We start from the raw sequence: 20,739 nt of genomic DNA on the forward strand, positions 1-20,739 counted from the left end.
AATTCTTAAATGTTTAAAAAGGCTTATCAGTTCATTCTCAGTTTGTGTTTGAGTTGTACAGAAAGCTTTGACATTAAAAACAATTTTGCATGGCGGTATCACGTGACATTATCTAGCATGGACGTGTAGCACGATCTCTCTCACAGCTACAGGGATACTTTGCTGATTACACCAGCTAGTCCACTGTAATTGCTATCCTGCAACTGCTGAATTATCTAGCCGAACACCATGGCTTCAAAGTTAAATAAAAATGATACCGCGTATGCAGTCCATTCTGTGACTAAACGCTCGAAAAAAGACTTCCCGACTCCGGAGAAGGCCTTACAGATGCCACTCCCGCCTGACCTCCGCAATGGCGCTGACGACTCAATTACTCAAAGTATCAAACACCTTACTGATCTGATGCAAAAGAATCTCCAAACTACGTCTAAAATAAAACAAGATATTTCCAATATGTCTAACCAGCTAACACAATTTAATGCACGCATTGATCTTCTGGAATAGCATGCTTCAGCACACGACGAGCTTCATGTGGAGTTTCAGCATAAGCTACACAAAATTGATCTTCTACAAATCGAAATTGAAGACATGAACAACAGAATGCGTCATAAAAACATTCAACTTCTATGGCTGCCTGAAACTACAGAAGGTACGGATCCTATTTCTTTTTTGGTGATTTTTTTACTGGACTTTCTCCATCTTCAATTCTTCTCCCTTTCGAAATTGAGAGGGTGCATTGCATCCCGACTAAGCTATCTCAATCTGCCACCTCTCCCAGACCACACTGATCTTCAAGGTCCTACATTATGCTCAGGCTCTACAAATTTTGCAGGTAGCCAGAGCCAACGCTACCTCACAGTTACAAAGTAAGAAACTTTTTTGTATCCGACCTCTCTCCTGCCACCGCCAAACATAGAAAAATTTTCCTAGGCCTGAGACCTCAACTCAAAGCCCTGGGCTGGGCTTTTTTACTCTGCCAAAATGAGGGTAACCTACAGAAACAATACAAAATCTTATGATGACCCAACCATCCTTCAACAATTCCTGCAAGACCAGCTGAACCATATGACCTAACGATAGCTGATAAATCTCCTGGTTCTTTGCTTGGCTGGTTATTGCTGTTTTGGTTTCACACCATTTTTATTTTTTCTCATCCTACGTGGCTGGGCTGTGTGAGTAGCGCTCAGTCCTGCTGTTTTCACGTGCCCCAAAAGTATTCTTGTTTTGTTTTGTTTTTGTTCACTTTGTACTTTTTGAATTGGATGCACACTGTTGTGCATCCTTATTTTTGCTGTTCAATTTTTCCATGGATATACTTCTTAAGGGCTCTTGTTTTTGTAAAGATCCTTCCTCGCAACCCTTTGCACCTTTCTCATACTGTAGATTAAAATTACTTCTCTGAACGTCAAAGGCTTTGTCAATCCCATCAAGAGGAAGAAAATACTCTTATACCTCAAACATTTGAACTGAGACATCTGTTTCCTGCAAGAAACATCTCAACTCCTTGGAATCTCAAAAACTTATTGGTAAATTTTTTGATCAATCCTACTCTTCTCCAGTATTCAAGAAAAAGAATGGGGTCATTACCTTGATTCGTAAGTCCTTTCTTTTCAAAATGCATTCCCATGCTTGTGATTCTGAAGGTCGTTGGTCCAGACTGGAAGGCCTAGTTGAGGGCTCCCCACTCACTCTTATCAATCTCTACACCCCAAATGCGGACAACCCTCATTTTTTCCAAGCTCTGAATTGTGCCTCCTCTTCTGCTCTAATCTCTCACACAATTTTAGGAGGTGATTTCATCTTCCCCCTCGACCCATTGCTGGATATATCATCACAAGCAGACCATCTAAACTTCAAGTTTGAGCCTCATTGAAGTCCTTAATAGATATCAATGGCTGGTCTGATATCTGGAGATTGTTCAACCCTACTACCAAAGACTACACCTTCTACGCCAATACTCACCAATCATCAAAAGACCTTTTTCCCATGTTTACTTCAGCTCAAATCCATGGGATTTCTATTTCAGATCATGCTGCTGTTCAATGTACCCTGCAATGGTCTGCGGAGACGAAATCTTTTTGCTCTTGGCATCTCAATACTTCTCTTCTTCGAGATGAACAATTCATTTCTCATCTACAACAGCAGACTAAACTTTTTTTCGACACTAATGAGGATCCTGAGATCTCCTATATCTCTATTTGGGAAGCATATAAAGCATTTCTTAGGAGTGTAGTAATAAGCTTCTCTGCTCATAAATGCAAGACCCTAGAATCTACTTTATCACAGATGGAAAAGGCAATACATGATCTAGAATCCACGCTTTACAATCACTTGGACTCTAATGTTTGACAGAAACTTCAAAAATTGAAATTTGAATACAATACAACACTATCTGACAATTCAGAGCCTTTTCATTTTGTCAGAGTGCTCTTTACTACACAGATGTTAATAAGTCTGGAAAACTACTTGCATCTTATTTAAAGGGTCGAAGAGTAAAGCATCGAATTGCTTCGATAAAAATGAACTCTGGTCAACTTCTTACATCTACACCCCAAATACTGAAAGCTTTCCATGTCTTTTACCATTCCTTATATTCCACGGAAAGTACTACCTCTTCAGATGCGACCCACAAGTTCCTCTCCAGTCTTCACTCACCTCAGGTTGGATGGAGATGCCCAACTTCAAGACCTTCAAGGTCCTGTTCAGGCCGCAGAGATCCTGGCAGCTATAAAATCATTACATAAGAACATAAGAAGTTGCCTCCGCTGAGGCAGACCATAGGTCCATCCTGCTCAGCGGTCCGCACCCGCGGCGGCCCATCAGGCCCATTGCCTTGGCAAAATCTCCCGGCCCTGATGAACTTCCAGCTGGACTGTACAAATCTCTTTCAGATTTTCTGGTTGCTAAACTTCAATGTTACTAGCATGCTATTATGTCTAATCCTGCTTCCTTGGGCAGATTTTCAGCAACAATTGTTATTATCCCTAAATCTGATAGAGATGATCAACTAGTACAGAACTATAGAGCAATATCTTTGCTTAATCTTGACTATTAAATATATACTAAACTCTTGAGTTTTCAATTGGATAAGGTCATACAGCCTCTCATACATAAAGACCAAATTGGTTTTCTTGGTGGTAGATATGGTGCCGATAATAGTAGATTGTTCTGTAATATCATCCTTTTGGCCTGGTCAAGAGCCTTCCCTGTTATGTCCGTTTGAAGCAAAGTATGGACAACGATTTCATTATAGGTTGTCTGTGTTTATTTGTAGATTCCCCTTTGAAAGTATACCCTTAACAAAGCCAAAGATTTAGGTGAAAAGGGTCCCGTCGGGGAAGGGGATTGATTGGAGCAGCTTTGTCTCTGCTTTGATCGAGACACCAGCAGATGCAGATTAAGTTAAGTCCCACTCTGCTTTTGTCTGCAAGCACTAAATGATTAATAAGTTTAAGATATTTATTTACTCCACAAGTGAAAAGTTATTTATTAAAAAATAATAATATCAAATCAATTTAAAAAAACTTAAAAAATAGAAAATTATAAGGAGGTTTTTTAGGTCAATGATAGACACCGGAACCCCTAGATCAGGAAACGTTTATTATCCTTTGTGGATGGTTCGTGGGGTTATTGAGACATTTTTCCTCCTAATTAATTACCTATCTTTGGCTTTAATGAGAGATTTTTGTTTCTGGCTATAAGTACCTTTTTACCTCCCCAATTTTTCTTTAACATGGGTACCGTTGTCCATCAAGTATTTGGGAATTCATTTCAGCAAGGATTTACATACCTCTTCCAAGATAAATATGGACCTCGTTTTGACCAAACTCAATCAATCCATTTTGTCATGGACACCCTTACACCTCTCCTGGGGGGGGGGAGACTTGAGTCCCTTAAGATGGTTCTAATTCCCAAAATTTTGTACCTCTTGAATAAGTTTCCATTGCTTTTCCCTATGGCATTCTACAAATCATTGGAGAGATTCCTTGCCAAATTCTTATAGAATGCCAAATCACCCAGAATATCTTTACTGAAACTGAAAAACACTAAACTTTTGGGTGGCGTAGATTTCCCTGATCTCCTTCTTTATCATAAGTCATTTGTTATACGTCAAGGTATTGAGTGGTTATTACCTTTTCACGTTTCGGCTCTGCCTCTCTGGCTTTCCTTGGTAAACCAGTATATGTATCCTCTCTCCATGGCCAAGATCTTTGGTATATCTCTTCTTAAACTTGGAAAAACTAATCCTATCATAAAACACACTTATGAATCTCTCAAATTTTTATACTCCATGTTGGAAACCCCTATCTCCAAGTCTTTCCATATCCCTTTGTGGAACAATCTCACTATATTGATAGACAAAAAAATGGTTTTGTGGACCTCTTGGCAGTTAATAAATATTTGGGATTTTTTTTTTTCATTGACCCTGAAACATGCAACTCGACTCATTTCTTTCAGGCCCAAGCCTCACATGCCCTATCTGATTCCCAGTTTTTCCTTTGGTTACAACTGGGATCTTCTCTTCATAAAAGTACGATTTCTCCCTCTTCATTATAAAACAAAGACTTCATTCTTGATCTCTCGCTGAAATTACATGCTAAAGGGCATATTGCTTCCAATATCTATAAGCACTTCAAAACTACTAAAGCTTCTAATTTGTCATCTCTTCGTTCCACTTGGAAAACTGATATTCAAAATGAAATTTCAGATTCCATTTGGAGAGGTCTTTATAGAACTTCCAAATCTGCATCTACCATTCAATCGTGTTTCTTCCTCTTTCACAGAGCTCTTTGGACTCCTGTGCGTTCCCACTTGATTAATCCAACATTTACCAAATTATGTAAAAGTCGTTTGTAGTTATTGGAAGGATCTGTTGAAAGTTTCCCATACACATTGGTGGAATTTATTATGCCTCACCTATAGATATGAATGCTACTCGGTTAAGAAACGTTACTCAACTAATGTTACTTCCTTGAAGAAACTATCTGCTCTTAAAGATTATCTGCTTTTGAGTTCCGATTCCTGTATATCGCCACTTGTTTCCAACACATAACATAACTGTATAATTAAACTCTTACGATCTGTATATCCTGGTATATTTTTCTCTGTTTCTTATTATTGTTTTTCATTTTCTTTGTTGTTGTATGAAAAATTTTAATAAATAAACTAAGACTAAAAAATAACCCCCCCCCCATAACAATTTTGCATTGCTTCAACCCTGTGCCATGTTCAAAGGGTTGTCAATGTTATTTTATGCAAAGGTTATTAAAGCAGCTTGACAGTTTTCTTTAGAATGTGTAGCCATCTGCTGTGAGGAAGAGAAAATGTGTGGCAATTTTATCTTGGCTTGCACTTTACAAGAGTTTCCCTCCTTTCCTGCGTTATCCTCATAAAGTCAGATCTATGCATGACCACCTCCCAGGATTTGTTCTGAACAAAAAAATTATTGAAGAAAACTCTAGGCTGTGACACCTTTTAAAGGAACAAAAGCAAAGATGCAATATATGAGCTTTCCAGGCCACATATACAAGGAGATCTGGACAATTCATTTCTACAACAGTGCAATTTGGCAGCTTGCTGATGCAAAGTATGCAGGTCAGAAGAGTGAAAAATCAAGCTCCTACTTTTTCAGCTCTGCCCCAGCTCCACCCCTTTTTTCCTTATATAGGGTCACAGCAATTTTCCACAGGTAAGCCTGTTTATCTGCAGAAATCATTTTAAAAATTGCTCAGGTATCAAAGCCTATGAAGATTATTCTTGTAACAAACTCAGCTATTCATGCTACCTGCCAGGATGAGTTTTCCTGTGAACATGCCTCAAACACATTAAAACATCCCACCCATATAAACCCACACCTTTTTCCTGACATTTCACCTGTTTTGTAGATTTACTAATGGACCACCAAAACAAGTGGCTATTTGCAGCTTAGTCAAAATAATTCTGTTCAGTTGGTAAATGATCTTCATTGTAGCTCCTTTTCAACCTAACCTTGTAAACCGTGCCGAGCTCTATGCTTGTGGAGATGGCGCGGTATACAAACCTAAGGTTTAGTTTAGTTTAAAGTTATGGCACCATATTTACCTAGCCCTGAAGGCTCATCACTGGTTGCCAATACTAGATTGTATTAATGTCCTTTCAATGATCAATTAATTTCATCTCAGATTTGCTATAGTCATTTTGAAGAATATAATTTCTTGACTTCCTAATAGGACATTAATATTAACAAATGATCTACTTTGCTTGTCTGATTTGAAGTTGTAGGGCATTGGTCTAGTTCTCTGGAATTCAGGTCCATTTGAGAGGTGGTGGATCTAGTATCTTTCAGACGACTTAAAATCATGGTGTGATAGAGTGGGGCAGCATTCTCAGGAGAAGGGTTGCACAGCTGGACAGACAGACCACACTCTGGACATTCAAGAAAAAAACCTTTTATTCATCAGTAGTGCAGAGCTTGTTTCTTCACAGGCTCCTATAAGTCTGTATTCTTTAAAGGAAACACTTAGGCTTTCCCCCCGTCTTTCTCAATCACAAGTCCTGTTCTCCATAGGACAGAGGTGTCAAAATCCCTCCTCGAAGGCCACAATCCAGTTGGGTTTTCAGGATTTCTCCAATGAATATGCATGAGATCTATTAACATGCACTGCTTTCATTGTATGCCAATAGATCTCATGCATATTCATTGGGGAAATCCTGAAAACCCGACTGGATTGCGGCCCTCGAGGAGGGACTTTGACACCCCTGCCATAGGGCGTGCCATGTCCCAAACAGTCTTTATTCCATGTACAAGGAACAGTTATGCAGCATTAGGTCCCAGGTCTTAACAGGCACTTAGCCAAGCAGAGTATTTAAAAAACAGTAGAGTCTTACCTCCTACCACTCTGTCAGTGCCAGGCCCCTTCAACCCACTTCTCCAGCTCCTAGGTTCCCTCTAGCAGATCTCTCCTCCTGGGTCACTTCCTGGTTTCCTACTTTTCTCCCATCCCCCCCCCCCTTCCTGAGGAAAACTCTTTCTCACTGCTGCTATGGTTGTGAGACAAGTTAGCCAGGAGGGGGAGTGCCGGGTTTTCCTGTGATTTATTCTGAGTCTGAGCAGCCTTGTCAATCAGGGGAAGTGGCAGGGTTTCATACACTCTGTCACACATGGCTATGCTTCAATTTCATACCTCTACACCAGAATGTAAAGATTTGTAAAATTTTCATTTTGTAGTTGATAGTAATTCAAGTAAACTGTTACTATCTTATCCCACATACTAGTGATAATTTCATATACAAGGGTAGGATTACCTTGTATTCAGGCTTGACAAATAGCTGAAATTATAAGTTAATAACTCACTCTGTTAGGGATGTGTTCCTCTGATCGATCAGATACCTGCAATTCTTTCACTTGCTCACTGGGCTCCGACTCCTAAGCAAAAGGGAAAAAGTATGTTAAACTTCAAATCACAAAGACTTTCTGCAAAGCTGTAATTACCTCTCATATAGGGCTGGCCAAAGCAAAAAAAGCAGAAGCCAAGCCCAGGAAAGAAGATGAAGTTCTCATTTAGCCAAGGAACACATATAAGAGGAATGTACTAACAATAGCTTCAGTCAGGCTTCAGAAAATTTCATTCCACAGAGACAATACTAGCCTCCTTACTAAATGATTGTTATACTACGATTGATCAAAGCAGATTTCTCTTTTATGTTTGTAAATCTTTATTCATTTTCAAAAAATTTCAACAAGTAAACAATAAATATTCATAAAATACATTAATTAATCACTTGACAATCTTATTTGTATTACTTTAAATAACTAAATATAAAAGTCCCACCCCTCCCACCCAAATTCTTTAATAAATTTCCATTTTCAGAAACTCCAATAAGTGTATAATAATTATTCAAAAATATATTAATTAATTACTTGACATACTTATTTATTTTACTCTAAATAAATAATTATAAAAGCCACATCCCTCCCACCCATCCTGTAAAATGTAACATTATCAATTTTTATCAATCATAATCCCTCCCCCCTTTATCTTAGATAAGGCAGATTTCTCTTGATTTCACTGCAGCCTTTGACCTTGTTAGTCATTCTTTGTTATTATCCCGTTTAGAATCGTTAGGATTAACTGGGACAATTCTTAAATGGTTTAATGTCCTTTTCAACATCTATTTCTTCTAATAAATTCTTGTGCAGAGTAATTCACACTTTAGTAATTTCCAAATTGGACTACTGTAATATAATTTATACTGATCGCCAGAAAGTTGCTCTTAAAAAACTACAAACAGTACAAAATACTGCCATCAGGGTTTTAAACAATGTCCATAGATATGATCATGCGACTCCACTTTTGAAGGAGCATCACTGGCAACCCATAAAATTTAGTTTAATGCACAAAACATTAACTTTAACTTTCCAAGTTTTACATCTAGGTACACCTGATTACTTTTCAAAGTTTTTGGAAACATACAGACCAATTAGAAATTTACGTTCTTCCAACACTCAGCAGTTGTCTCTACCCTCAGTTCTCCTGGCAAGACTTGACTTCAACACAAAATTCTGCCTTTTTTGCTTCTGCACCATATTTATGGAATTCTCTTCCTATCGAATTATGTACCGAACTTTCTTATACTAAATTTAGAAACCTTTTGAAAACCTCTCTTTTCAGTTTAGCATATTCTTAGTAGATTTTTATTATCTACTGTAATTCGACCCTTTTGAATTAGAGCTTAGGGAGGGATTCCAAATTGCAGCTTTTTTAGACTTTATTTTTTATTTAGGAGGTTATATTTATTTTATCTTTCCATTGATATTGGAGTGTTTTCTTTCCATTGATATTGAAGTTCCTTTCTTTTGCTTTTAAATTTATAAACCGTTCTGCTGTTACTGCGAAGGGCAGTCTATAAGTACTGATAAACAAACATAATTAGAAACCAAGTGCATGTAGAAAAGAATTAATTTAACTCTTTGTCCTGAAAATAAAATCTACTCAAAGCTGGCCCAATTGCACAGCAACCTCGTGCTCCTTCCCATGAGGGAAGCACTGAATTCAGTCACCAAGCTCAGTTTCCACTCTCAGGTGGTCTGTGCATGGCAGGCATATCTACTTACTAACAGCATACTTTTACCAGGCTTCAGAAGCAGTTACTACTTGTGCATCTCAGTCATTGCTGTAGCTGTAATGGAGACATCTGGCCTACCTATTTTTCTTTCCTTTATTCCAACCATGCCAGTCCAAAACCTATGGGTTATGTCTGTCAACCAGCAGATGGAGACAGGGAACAAAAGCTGTGAGCTCTATCCTATAAGGGTATCAAGCAGCTTGAGCTCTTCAGTTTTTCAAACGATCAAGCGGTGAAGTGTATGTAATTCCTTGTCTAGAGAGTTACTCAAATCATTGTTTCAGCCAATTGAAAAAAGAATAACAATTAATATAACCTGTTAGCAACACAAAACCTGAATAGAAACTTGTTTCTTGGAATTAACAGCAAAAATCTGTAAATAAACAGTAATATAATTGACTGCAAAAAGATTAAAGGAACACAAATTAGAAGATGAGACCTAATTTGTCCTTTCTCAGCATCCAAGCCAGACCAGGCCAGAACCTGTGGGATGCAACAAAGCAATCCTCAAAATGAATGGGACCTAGAAATCCCATTCCCTGCCTAAAGTACTTTGGTAATAAATACCACTTCTGCTCTAGCTGCTACATCTAAACAACAGTTTTTACAAAGGGATGAATGGAAGACCATAACTGTATGTCTAATGGAGACACCACTTTCTTTTCTGCCCACAAGGTCACCACACCTCAAAATTTAAGGAGGTTGCCTCTTCACCAAAAGACAGATAGACAATTGTTTATTTTAATCAGCACACTAACATAGCTTTAGAAGCTAGTTCACCTTTCTTGTACCCTTAAAGAAAACCAATCAAACATTCTGTCTGACTTATGGAATTCATTTGTGAGTACCAAGTATCTCAAGACAGCTCTTCTAACATTGTAGAACTTTGAATTTTTCCCCATAGTCATTCCTTCAGAAAGAGTGAAGAACAAGATGTCCAAGATGGAAAGATACTACTTTGTGGAGAAAGGAGGGAGCTATCACAATAGATATTCTTGTGTTGTTTCTGTAGGTTACCCTCATTTTGGGCACCCAGGGCCTTGAGTTGAGGTCTCAGCCCTAGGAAATTTTTTTTATGTTTGGCGGTGGCAGGAGAGAGGTCGGATACAAAAACCAGTTTCTTATCCTGGAAAGTTTTATTTTTATTTTGTGTACATTAAGCCCCCTCCATTTTGAATTTAATCTTGATCATGCATTAAGAATGGAGATAGAAACAAAATCACTTTATAGTCTAAATATATAGTATCAAATATATTTAAATGCAATTGGTGAAAAAAATGCAGCTCACAGTAAAGATGTTTAATGCAACTCTAGCACTGATCATATGTAATGTTTCAGCAAGGTCTTACACACATTGTCCACGTATCAAGCTGCACAAACAGTTGCTTCTAATAGTATAGAACTCAAAACTGTCAGAATATACTGTCCAATACCCATATAATTATACCTCACAAGTTTCAAGGTTTATTTAGAATGGATATACTGCCCATCATGGGAACATCTGGGTGGTTTACAACAATACTATTAATGGGGACAGAGAAAAAAATATAATAATGGGGTAAGGGGGAAAAAAGGAAGGGATTAAGAACTACAATAATTTATAGGAAAGCTGGTAGGGGGAAGGGAAGGTAATAAATGTCATAACTGTCAGCACAGCAAATAACGTAAGAACAGCCCGTTAGACCAGCCCAGTATCCCATCTTCAAGGTGCCCAATCCAGGTCACAAGTTCCTGACAAATAGTAGTAACATTCCATGCTACTGATCCAGGCCAAGCAGTGGCTTCCCCTATATCTGTCTCAATAGCAGACTATGGACTTTTCCTCCAGCAACTTCTCCAGACCTTTCTTAAAACCAGAAGAGGGAAATAAATTGTATGCATCATTAAAAAGAAAAGTTTAAAACAGATTTGAATTTGTCTAACGTGGATTCACATTAAAGGTGTGAGGGCAAAGCATTCCAAAGTCAAGGTCCCATGACTGGTACAACTCAAAGCAGTCAGAATATGCTGTCCAATACCCATATAATTATATTCTCCATCTGAGGCAAGCTGATCACTGTTCAACAACAGACTATCAATATGGCTTCTGTATCTAGGCATCTTCTTTATTCTAGTTTTACAGTTTCTAGGTACCAGGTGCCACCCCCACTCCCCAGATCTTTATAGGCACATCTTGGCTTGCTTGGCACAAAATGTACAGACATATGCAGCATTTAAAAAGGAAACAGCTGATGGCTCATTTCTAGCAGATGGACTTAGAATGTATTTTGCAGATGTTGCAAGAAGCAATAACTTTAAGACCATCATTTATGACATGCTTCAGACGTTGACACATGGAGAGCAATTCTACAACAGTGCACCTACAGTCATGTGAAAAATTAGGACACCCTATGAAATATTCAGTTCTTTCTTAAGAAATGTTCACATATTGATGTCAAAACTTTTTTTTTTATTTATCTCTGGAAAAGAAAGTGATGTAATTGCAGGTAAACAACAAAAAGTTTCCTCGCTTAAGTGCTATTCTAAAACTGCACTTAGTTAGGTGTGGTTTATACAATAGCACTCATGCCCGGGAGTCACACCTAACTTCAGGTGCAGTCATTTGCACTAACAGAAACATGATGCAAATCCTCACACCTAAAATTAGGTATAGATGCTGCTTATTCTACAATTATGTGCATAAATGTGAGGAACATCCTCAATCCACCCATGATACTCCCATTTCCATGCCCCTTTCTGGCACCAAGTGTAAAATTTAAATTAAATTCAATTAACACTAATTGCCTTTTAAGAAGCCAATTATCATTACTAATTGGTTCATTATTCAATTAAGTTGCATGCACAAAACTCATAGCGCCATATATAGAATTCAGAAGTATGTAGTTAGGCAGAAGGATGTATGCCAGTCAGATTGCTCATGTCTAAATACCAATATTTTAATGAAGTATGTGCCTAAATAGCACACAAATGTTTGCAACTTCTTTATAGAACTACCCTGGTGCAGGCTTTCAAAAGACTGGACCAACCAATGTCAGCAATGACAGCTAGAAGCTGCATCTCTGTTCCCATTCTCTAACTCAGTTTTATCTAGCCTTTCTATTAACTTTTAACTCAGTATGGTATTACCCTCTTTGATAAATCAGTTCCCTTTATTTTTTCCTTAATTCGTAACCATAGACCATTAGAATTCTCACATAACTGTCAACATAATGTTTTCAATGACCATTAGCAGCCATATTATAGCATAGCACCTCAGCTATCCCAAACATTTGGCCTTGCTCTCTTCGAGTTCCCCTCCCTTACCCTGGATCCCTTTTTCTTGTTTTGAATTAAGCCAAAAGATTAGTTTAGGTACACATACAAGAGAATACAGGCAGAACAGAATAAATAGAGAAAGAGAAACCAAGAAAGAGTGAGAGAAAAATATATGCAGAAAGATGAAATGGACTAAAAAGACTATAGTACAATATTAATGTCTCTCTACTGCCATCTTATGGAATACCAATTGAATGCTACTTTTCAGTAGACAGCCTATAAACATTAGTAATAAAGCAGGAATAACATCAGCCTTCAGCAGTATTTGCTGACAAACTCAATTCTTTAATCATTTAATGAGCTGAATTATTTTAATTGATTCAGCTCTGCTAAGCTACAGACAATTTAAAAAAAGGAGGAGAAACATTTCTAGATCCTGCCTTATATGTGGTAGTAATGGTGAGGGTGAGAACCACTCTGGCAACATGCCCTGAGCTCACTGGCTGAAGGCAGCCCTGTAGGCATTATTCCTAGGCTTATTTCTGAAATATTTACATCTTCACTGGTGCTCACAGAGATTTCCCTTAAAACAAAAGGGCCTGTAGTTATATGTACACCACAGTTTAAGGGGCTGCTTCATATTTAAACATTCTCCTGCAAGGGATATGTTTATATACATCTGACTGAATACACTGAGGGACCCTAATTAGGGGAAGAATAAAATACAATATGAACCTTACCTCATACTCAAAGCCACCTCCTAGGGACCCAATATCTAAGTGAAGGTTTCTGAGCAGTCTGGCAGAACCTTTAGGACTCTATATTGGGGGGAAGGGAAAAAAGGAGGTGTGCATTAGATGTTAATCTACATCATCAGAAGTATTTTCATATTTTAGGTCACACAAGTGTAAGCTTGAGGTACAACAAACTGGGGATAAGGTTAATTGTGCTAAAGAAATGGAGCTTGAAACTGTATTTGAAGTTTTTTTTTTTCCAATTTAATGAAATTTTCCGCTACAAGCCAACAGGTCATTAAAAGAAAACAGGTTTTTTTTAACCCTTGTATGATCTATCTACCTCACAGTTTAACAAACATATGAATGCTCCAATCCAGTTCAGGTATCTTGGACCTTGAAACATACAGTTGCCCATTCAAATTACCCACAGAATATTATTTTATTATATTAACCAGTCTCTACAGTTTCAGGCAGCCAGTATTCTCCGTCTCCAAAAGATGGTAATGGATGTCCTGTGTAGTTGCTCCAGGACCCAGTTGGAGAACTAGTCACACAGCTGAGCTAGGCAGATAAAATTTCTGAAAGGATATCAATTGCTGGAGGAGTCCAGGATCTTCCCCCTTTCTGTTCCTCCTCCTCGTCTCTCTTCAGTGTGTTCAGCTTTATTTAGGACTCTAAGTCCCTCCTTGAGGGCCGCAATCCAGTCAGATTTTCAGGATTTCCCCAATGAATATGCATTGAAAGTAGTGCATGCACATAGATCTTATGCATATTCATTGGGGAAATCCTGAAAACCCGACTGTATTGCACCCTCAAGGAGGGACTTTTAGACCCTAGAAATTTAGACTGAATAATATTTTACAGTATTTTTGAAGAATAGAGTTAGGCTACAGATAATTGAACCAGGAGGTAGCTCTGGCTTCTTACCCCTCCCCCATTCCTGAGAGAGTAAGGAAGTAATGCAGCATTACCAGTAGGAGATTTCTATTTTTGCCAGTCCCTTGGCTGTTGTTTTGGGAGCTTCTTTTTTTTTATTTTCTGAAGGTGCAGTAATGCCATTTTTTTCAGCAAGTGTGCTGGAGTTTACTTTTCTTTGATTTCAGGAAGAAGGGATGCTGAGACAGTGGCAGGAGCACAGCAATTTTTCCATGTTGGGGTGCTTTGATGCAGTCTTGCTCCTGCAATGATAGTTAAGTGGCTGTGTCTGGAAGGCATTAAAAATTGCAGTAACCTTTTAAGCTGGGGGTTTTTTTTTTTGGGGGGGAGGGTGGTTTGTTTTTTTTACTTTCTGTCATGGAGGATATCTCAGGGAATATGAAGATTTTCCTGATGTGGGTACAGGCATGGCAATTCAGGTTAGTGTGAATCTTAAGAACTGCCAGCACGCTTTTCTTTGCCATCTGTAAGTTTAAAAAAAATGTCTAAGCATGATTCTGCTAAGACAAAAGTTTGCTACAGGAGAAAAAGGTCTTTTGTAGTACAAAAAATGGTGAAGAGTCAGCCATGTTATCACAAGATTCTGATGAAGTATCAGTTTCTGCTCTTCCCTTACTCAGGTCTCAAAGGAGGCCTTTGTTTTACAACAGCCAGCTCAAGCACCTACTCATAGTCAGGGCCGGCACAAGAGATTGCAACATCCTGAGACAACTTTTGTTATTTGCCCCCACCCTCCCTTCCACATGGGCATCCACTAACTGAGGTCTAACATCTAGCTTCCTTCCCCTCCACCCCCCTCACAAATCCAACTTCTCCATGTTTCCAAAGTTTATTAATTAATTATTTATTTACTGCCTCTCAATGGAAGTTGTCTATGCAGTTTTACATTCAGGAATTCAAGCATTATCCCTATCTGTCCTGAAAGGCTCACAATCTACCTAGCATACCTGGAGCAATGAAGGATTAAGTGACTTGTACAAGGTCACAAGGAACAGCGCTGGACTTGAACTCATAACCTCAGGGTGCTGAGACTGTAGTTCTAACCACTAGGCCACTCCCTCTCTTTTCTCTGCTATCCCCCATCCAACATCTCTCTCTCTGCTTCAATTTTCCAGTATCTTTCCCTGTCTCCCAACCACCCTCAGGGTCCAACATTGCTCACTCTCCCCTACCCTCCTGAATGCAGCACACACCCCTCTCTCAAACTCTCCCCTCCTCACTCCACCCCTGGCCCAGCATTTCCCTCAACATCTTCCCCTACCACCCCTGGATCCAGAATTGCTCACTTCCTCCTTTACCCACCTAGTTCAAACCGTTCTCTTCTTCCCCTCCACTTCTGAATGTGATACGACATCTCTCTCTTAAACCTTGCATACTTGCAGAAGACTTGAATAAGGAGCCACCCCAAGATTTGGCAACATGATAAGGAGGAGGGAGGCCTGAAAATGTATAATATAGGTTAATGCAGTCTAAGACTCCTTTGGAATCAGATTTGTTGTGGCCAGTGAAAAGCAGTGAGAATAAGTTGTGCTCCATCAGTGCAAATGTTTTGGAGATCAGGGAAAAGGTAGAAAAAAAAAACACATATAGAAGGACTTGGTTTCAATGAAAAGCAAAAGTGTCTGGAGCAAGTCTGCAAGGATTTGGAGGAATAGAAAAGAGGGCACTGCATGTTGTCTTGGTAAGCAAAAAGATCAATCGTGGGCTGACCCTATAAACAGTAGAGCTTTTTGATTGTATTTCTGTTGTTGAGGACCCAATTGTGAGGGTTCAACTTGTGACTGATAAAATCCACTATCTTGTTCTGTTGTCCTGGGAAGATATGCAGCCTGAAGAACAATATTCAATTTGGCCTCTAGAGTCCAAATCTTTAGAGCTTCCCTGCAGAGGCAAAGGGAACCAGAACCACCTCATTTATTTAGAACAATGATTTTGTTTGTTGTGACGAGAAGAGCTTTGGAATAGATCCATGGTGAAAATGTCTAAAGACTATTGAGAATGGTTCTGAGATCCAGTTGGTTGATGTCTGTGGGAATCCCAGGCATCTTAGGTTCTTTACTGTAGGGGCGACTCCCCCATTGTGGATGCATCTTTGGTCAGGTATTAATGAGGTAGCTGAGATTGAAAGGATACCCCACAACAAGATATGATCATTGAAGCCACCACTGGAGATAGAGATGTATGGCACACGCAAGATGGATATTCTCCTAAAGAGACTGTAGATGCTGATTCCAATGCAGTTTCAGATGCCATTGGAGCAGCTATATGTGCATTCTGGCTAATGGAACAACATATATGGTCACTACCATGTGCTCCTCACAGACTTCCAAATTTGCATCAGCAGTGGCAGCAAGGTAAACCAGTAGCCTCTGGTCACCTTTCCATCGCCTTTCCTGTGTCAGGTTCAACTTCCTCTAATATAACTTCCTTTGGATAGAACGCAGAACAAGAAAGGCCCTGGCAGGGTTGCTGAAGGCTACTGGTTTACGTCACTGCTGCTGCTGCTGCTGGCACAAGTTTGGAGGTCCATGGAGGGCAAGGAAGCTAGAGACAGACACCAGACCCAGAAAAAGGACAGAAATGCTGGACAACAGACAGTTCCTATCACTGGGTGGCCCTTAGCTTACTGTCAGGCTCACTCAGTGGTAGCTATGCCTCTGCTATTGCAAAGTAGATGAGTTTGAATATGAGATAGTTGAGATCAAGTCAAGTAAAATAAAAGAAACCTGAGATAGTAACCAAATTTAATGAAGCTAAGCATTCAGGAATTTGTCAGTCTTCAGTCATTTTTAAAGAAAGAAATGAACCCAACTTCCCACAGGAAGGGCAAGATAAATATTTTTTACGTGAACAGAGGTGATCAGAGACAATAGGAAAAAAAAAAGAAGACTGCTCTGGCTATGAGGTTGAACTTGCTTCAGTTGCTCTCTCTCTCTTTAGTGATGACTAGGGAAGGATTGATGCAGAACTTGCTGTAGTCTGGGAAATCATGAAACCTCTTTCTGAGCTCTAGGAAAGCTGTTCCATTTAGCTCACCATTCACCTGTGCATTACTGATTATACTCTGCCAGTCGATGGAAAAAAATAAGACATAAGTATTATGAAATTAAAGGAGATGCGACATACCTGTGCATCACTGCCTTCCTCCTCCTCCTCCTCTTCCTCTTCTTCTTCCTCCAGTCCTGGGAGAGTGAGGGAAACCCTCTCCTCCTGCCTGGATCCCAGAGTGCTTCTCATGTAGCTGGCAGACTTGGTGACTAGTGCAGAAGGCTAGCTTGGAAACAAACAAATGAACCCAAAATGAGAACACAGAAAAAGAGGGGAAAAAGAATGACACAAGTCTACTTTGACAAACAGCAAATTCATCATGAGAGGACATAGTTATGAATATCCTGAAGTAACTCCTCTGACCCTTATCAAGTTTAGATACTAGTTCTGGTGCAGTCAGATTCTTTCCTGTATCTTAGTAACAAGACAATTTTTTTTTCATATAGCACAAATTATGGGCTTAGTTTTTTAAACAGACTCACCCCAGTCAAGACACCAAGCACATTGTCAAAGCCTCCTGAGCTCTCCAGACTGCTACTGAAGGATCCCCGCAAAGTGCTGCCTGATGAATCCACAAGGCCACGAAGAGGTACAAGAGCTCCAAGGGGAACATGTACAGGTGCTAGAGAAGAGCCTGGGGACTGTCATTTATAGGAACTTGTTAAGATTTTAGTTTATTAAAAATCACTTAAAAAACTTGTGGAACACACTGAAATCCTCAAAGTATAGGCTATAGCATGAGTCCAAACATAAACCATATATCAGCCAACAGTTGAATTAAGAGATTATTCGGATCTCAAGTGCTCACAGTTATATGCAAATTGAACAAATCTTAGCATATAGCTATCATGTGAGCTATCATCAGTCCTTTAAGCTCTTGTTATATAGTTAAACTTAATTTATTTCATCTATAAATCTAATTTGTTATGCTATTGTATTTAAAGTTATTCAAATACTTAGCTCGGGTGTTGATTCTTAACCCGGCCTGTTGAGAACTGGACAACGGAAAATCTCCGTTTCGCTCTCATTAAAAATGAGCTTTATCGGCACTATCAATAAAGCATAACAAGTACTTATATAGTCAACTATTTATAATGAATATCTTATATTTCCTTACATTACCTAACACTCGCCATTAAAAAAGACTCCATGGGACCACCTAAGGCTATAAAACCTTACTATACTTTACATACACTTCATATTTAATCATTTTAAATATTTCATTTATTGATTATAACTATAAATATAGATATAAATATACCATTGTGACCTTTTTGTCCCTTTTGTACAACTTTTTTTTTAAATATATATAGAAATATTTTCAAAAATATATATTTATATTTACTTATTTATTTATTTAGGTAGTTAGTTAGTGCAACTTATAGAAGTAATTGAAATTCACCTAAACAAACCCAATTCTGCCCACACTGTCTATCTAAGGCGGCAGTTGAAATGGCGAGAGTTAGGTAATGTAAGGAAATATAAGATGGTTTATGTTTGGACTCATGCTATAGCCTATACTTTGAAGGTTTTAGTTTAGACATCTTCTAATATTTACTTCAAACCAAACAGTATGTTATTGCTCTGAGAGACAGTCTCTGGCCACCATCCTTCAGGCAGGATCTAAAAATACAACAGCAGAACCCCCAACAGACCCAAGATAGAAAATGAGCCCATCAAACAGACTCATTCACAGGGGTGTGCAAAATTAATAATCTCATATCAGAAGACCATTCATGTAACCTAGAGCAATAGCTCTGCAGATGTTGAAACCCAACATTAAACAATTAATGTGTTGTACCAGGCATTGGGTGCAGAGTAAAATGACAGTACAATTCATTCATGCCAACATAATCTGGCTGATAAATACAAAATTGAAGTCACATATACTTCAGCAAGAATCAAGACATACTGCAGGAATAGGGCACACATGAAAAGCACCTCCTGTACTAGATGGCTAGAAGAGATGACAATGACTATTCCCCGTAAGAACATAAGAAATGCCACTGCTGAGTCAGACCAGTGGTCCATCATGCCCAGCAATCCGCTCATGCGGCGGCCCTCTGGTCTAAGACCAGCACCCTAACTGAGACTAGCCCTACCAGCGCACGTTCTTGTTCAGCAGAAACTTGTCTAACTTTGCTTGAATCCTTGGAGGGTGCTCTGGAAGAGCGTTCCAGCTTTCCACCACTCTCTGGGTGAAGAAATAGGATGAGTCAGCCACACAGAGGTGATGTCATCCAACGGTACCCATGGACACAATAGCTATATTAATATCAAAGGGACCACTCATTTGTGCTCCAGTTTCTTTCTACTCACTTTGCCTGAAAAAAACATCCTCTAAGCTCTCCTCATTTTTTTTTCACACCAACCCCCTTTTATTCCAATGGACCCACAATGGCACACAAACCAGGATTCAAACAAATGGCAGCATTACAACAAAAACAAAAACAAACAAAAAAAATATATATATATATAATATATATTATATTATATATTATTATATTATATATTTTATTATATATTATTATATTATATATATATATATTCTTTGGAATCTGTGCTGTTAATATAAAAAAATATATATATATATATGATATAATAATATATAATATAATATTATATATAATAATATAATATAATATATATATATATATATATAATATATATTATATTATACTATTATATATTATTATATCATATTATATTTTATAGATTATTATATTATAGATTATATTATATTATATATATATTATATTATATTTATATATATATATATATATAATTTTTATTTATTTATTTATATTAACAGCACAGATTCCAATGAACAGTGTGCATGATGCCTCAGACCCTCCAACACCATATCTTCCAGGAATGCCTTCACTGCTCCCCCCTACTTCCATTTTTTATGGCATTAAATAGAGTGCTGCAACTTATATGAAAACTCTGTTATAGGCAACTGGGAAACCGTTGCGAGGGATCTATGAATATGAGGGGGTGCTGAAATGTTCTCAATCCAACCAACCAACTTTCTAAATCGAGTGTTATCTTATTTCATTAAGTGCCATTGTTAAGTGCCATTGTTGAACCATATCCACATCATTCTCTTCTTAGTTGGACTGAGAACTTTTCAGCAACCCATTGTGGCATTACCTAGACCCCTAAGAAGAGCCACATTTGTATTATCAAGTACTCTAATAAGTCATGGAGGGAAGGGAATGGAAAAGTAGAAATTAGAAGGCTCAGCAAATGCCATGGTAATGGTAATATACATATTTATCAAAGAATAACAATAGGTTCAAAACTCAAAGCACAATAGCAAGTTGTTCAATTGTGGTCACTGAAAGGCATTACATTTCAAACCCAGTTACTAAACCGTGAGAGGGAGAAATAAAAGCCTCATACTAACACAGCAGCTGTTTTCATTATTATCATAGGCATAAAAAAGTCCCTCGCACCACAACCAAGTTTAAAAATGAAAACTGCCAATCAGTGTGCTTTGTTGCCATGTCCCGAGGCGGATCTGTAGTGGTATGTGAGTGAACTACAGGATGGGCACGGAGTTGTTCAGCCGAGAGAATCGGCATGGACGTATTAAGTGGCACCGATGGGGTGGATACCGGTTGTTCGGTGCGGGGCTCGGGCCGGTCTGGTACCG

General features: G+C 38.5%; 1 protein-coding gene across 5 annotated transcripts in view; it reads right to left on the reverse strand.

Annotated features, from left to right (window-relative positions):
• CEP164 (centrosomal protein 164) overlaps positions 1-20,739 on the reverse strand; it is a 161,404-nt gene that overhangs the window by 113,255 nt on the left and 27,410 nt on the right. For all 5 annotated transcript variants that reach the window (XM_033917306.1, XM_033917309.1, XM_033917308.1 and 2 more), the window contains exons 6-9: positions 17,564-17,722; positions 17,160-17,303; positions 13,101-13,178; positions 7,334-7,405 (exon numbers count right to left, since the gene is read on the reverse strand). In XM_033917306.1, coding sequence (XP_033773197.1) covers positions 7,334-7,405; positions 13,101-13,178; positions 17,160-17,303; positions 17,564-17,722 — 453 coding nt within the window. The remainder of the gene's footprint in view (positions 1-7,333; positions 7,406-13,100; positions 13,179-17,159; positions 17,304-17,563; positions 17,723-20,739) is intronic.

This window comes from Geotrypetes seraphini, chromosome 13 (genome assembly GCF_902459505.1).
Source record: "Geotrypetes seraphini chromosome 13, aGeoSer1.1, whole genome shotgun sequence".
NCBI classification, from domain to species: Eukaryota; Metazoa; Chordata; class Amphibia; order Gymnophiona; family Dermophiidae; genus Geotrypetes; species Geotrypetes seraphini.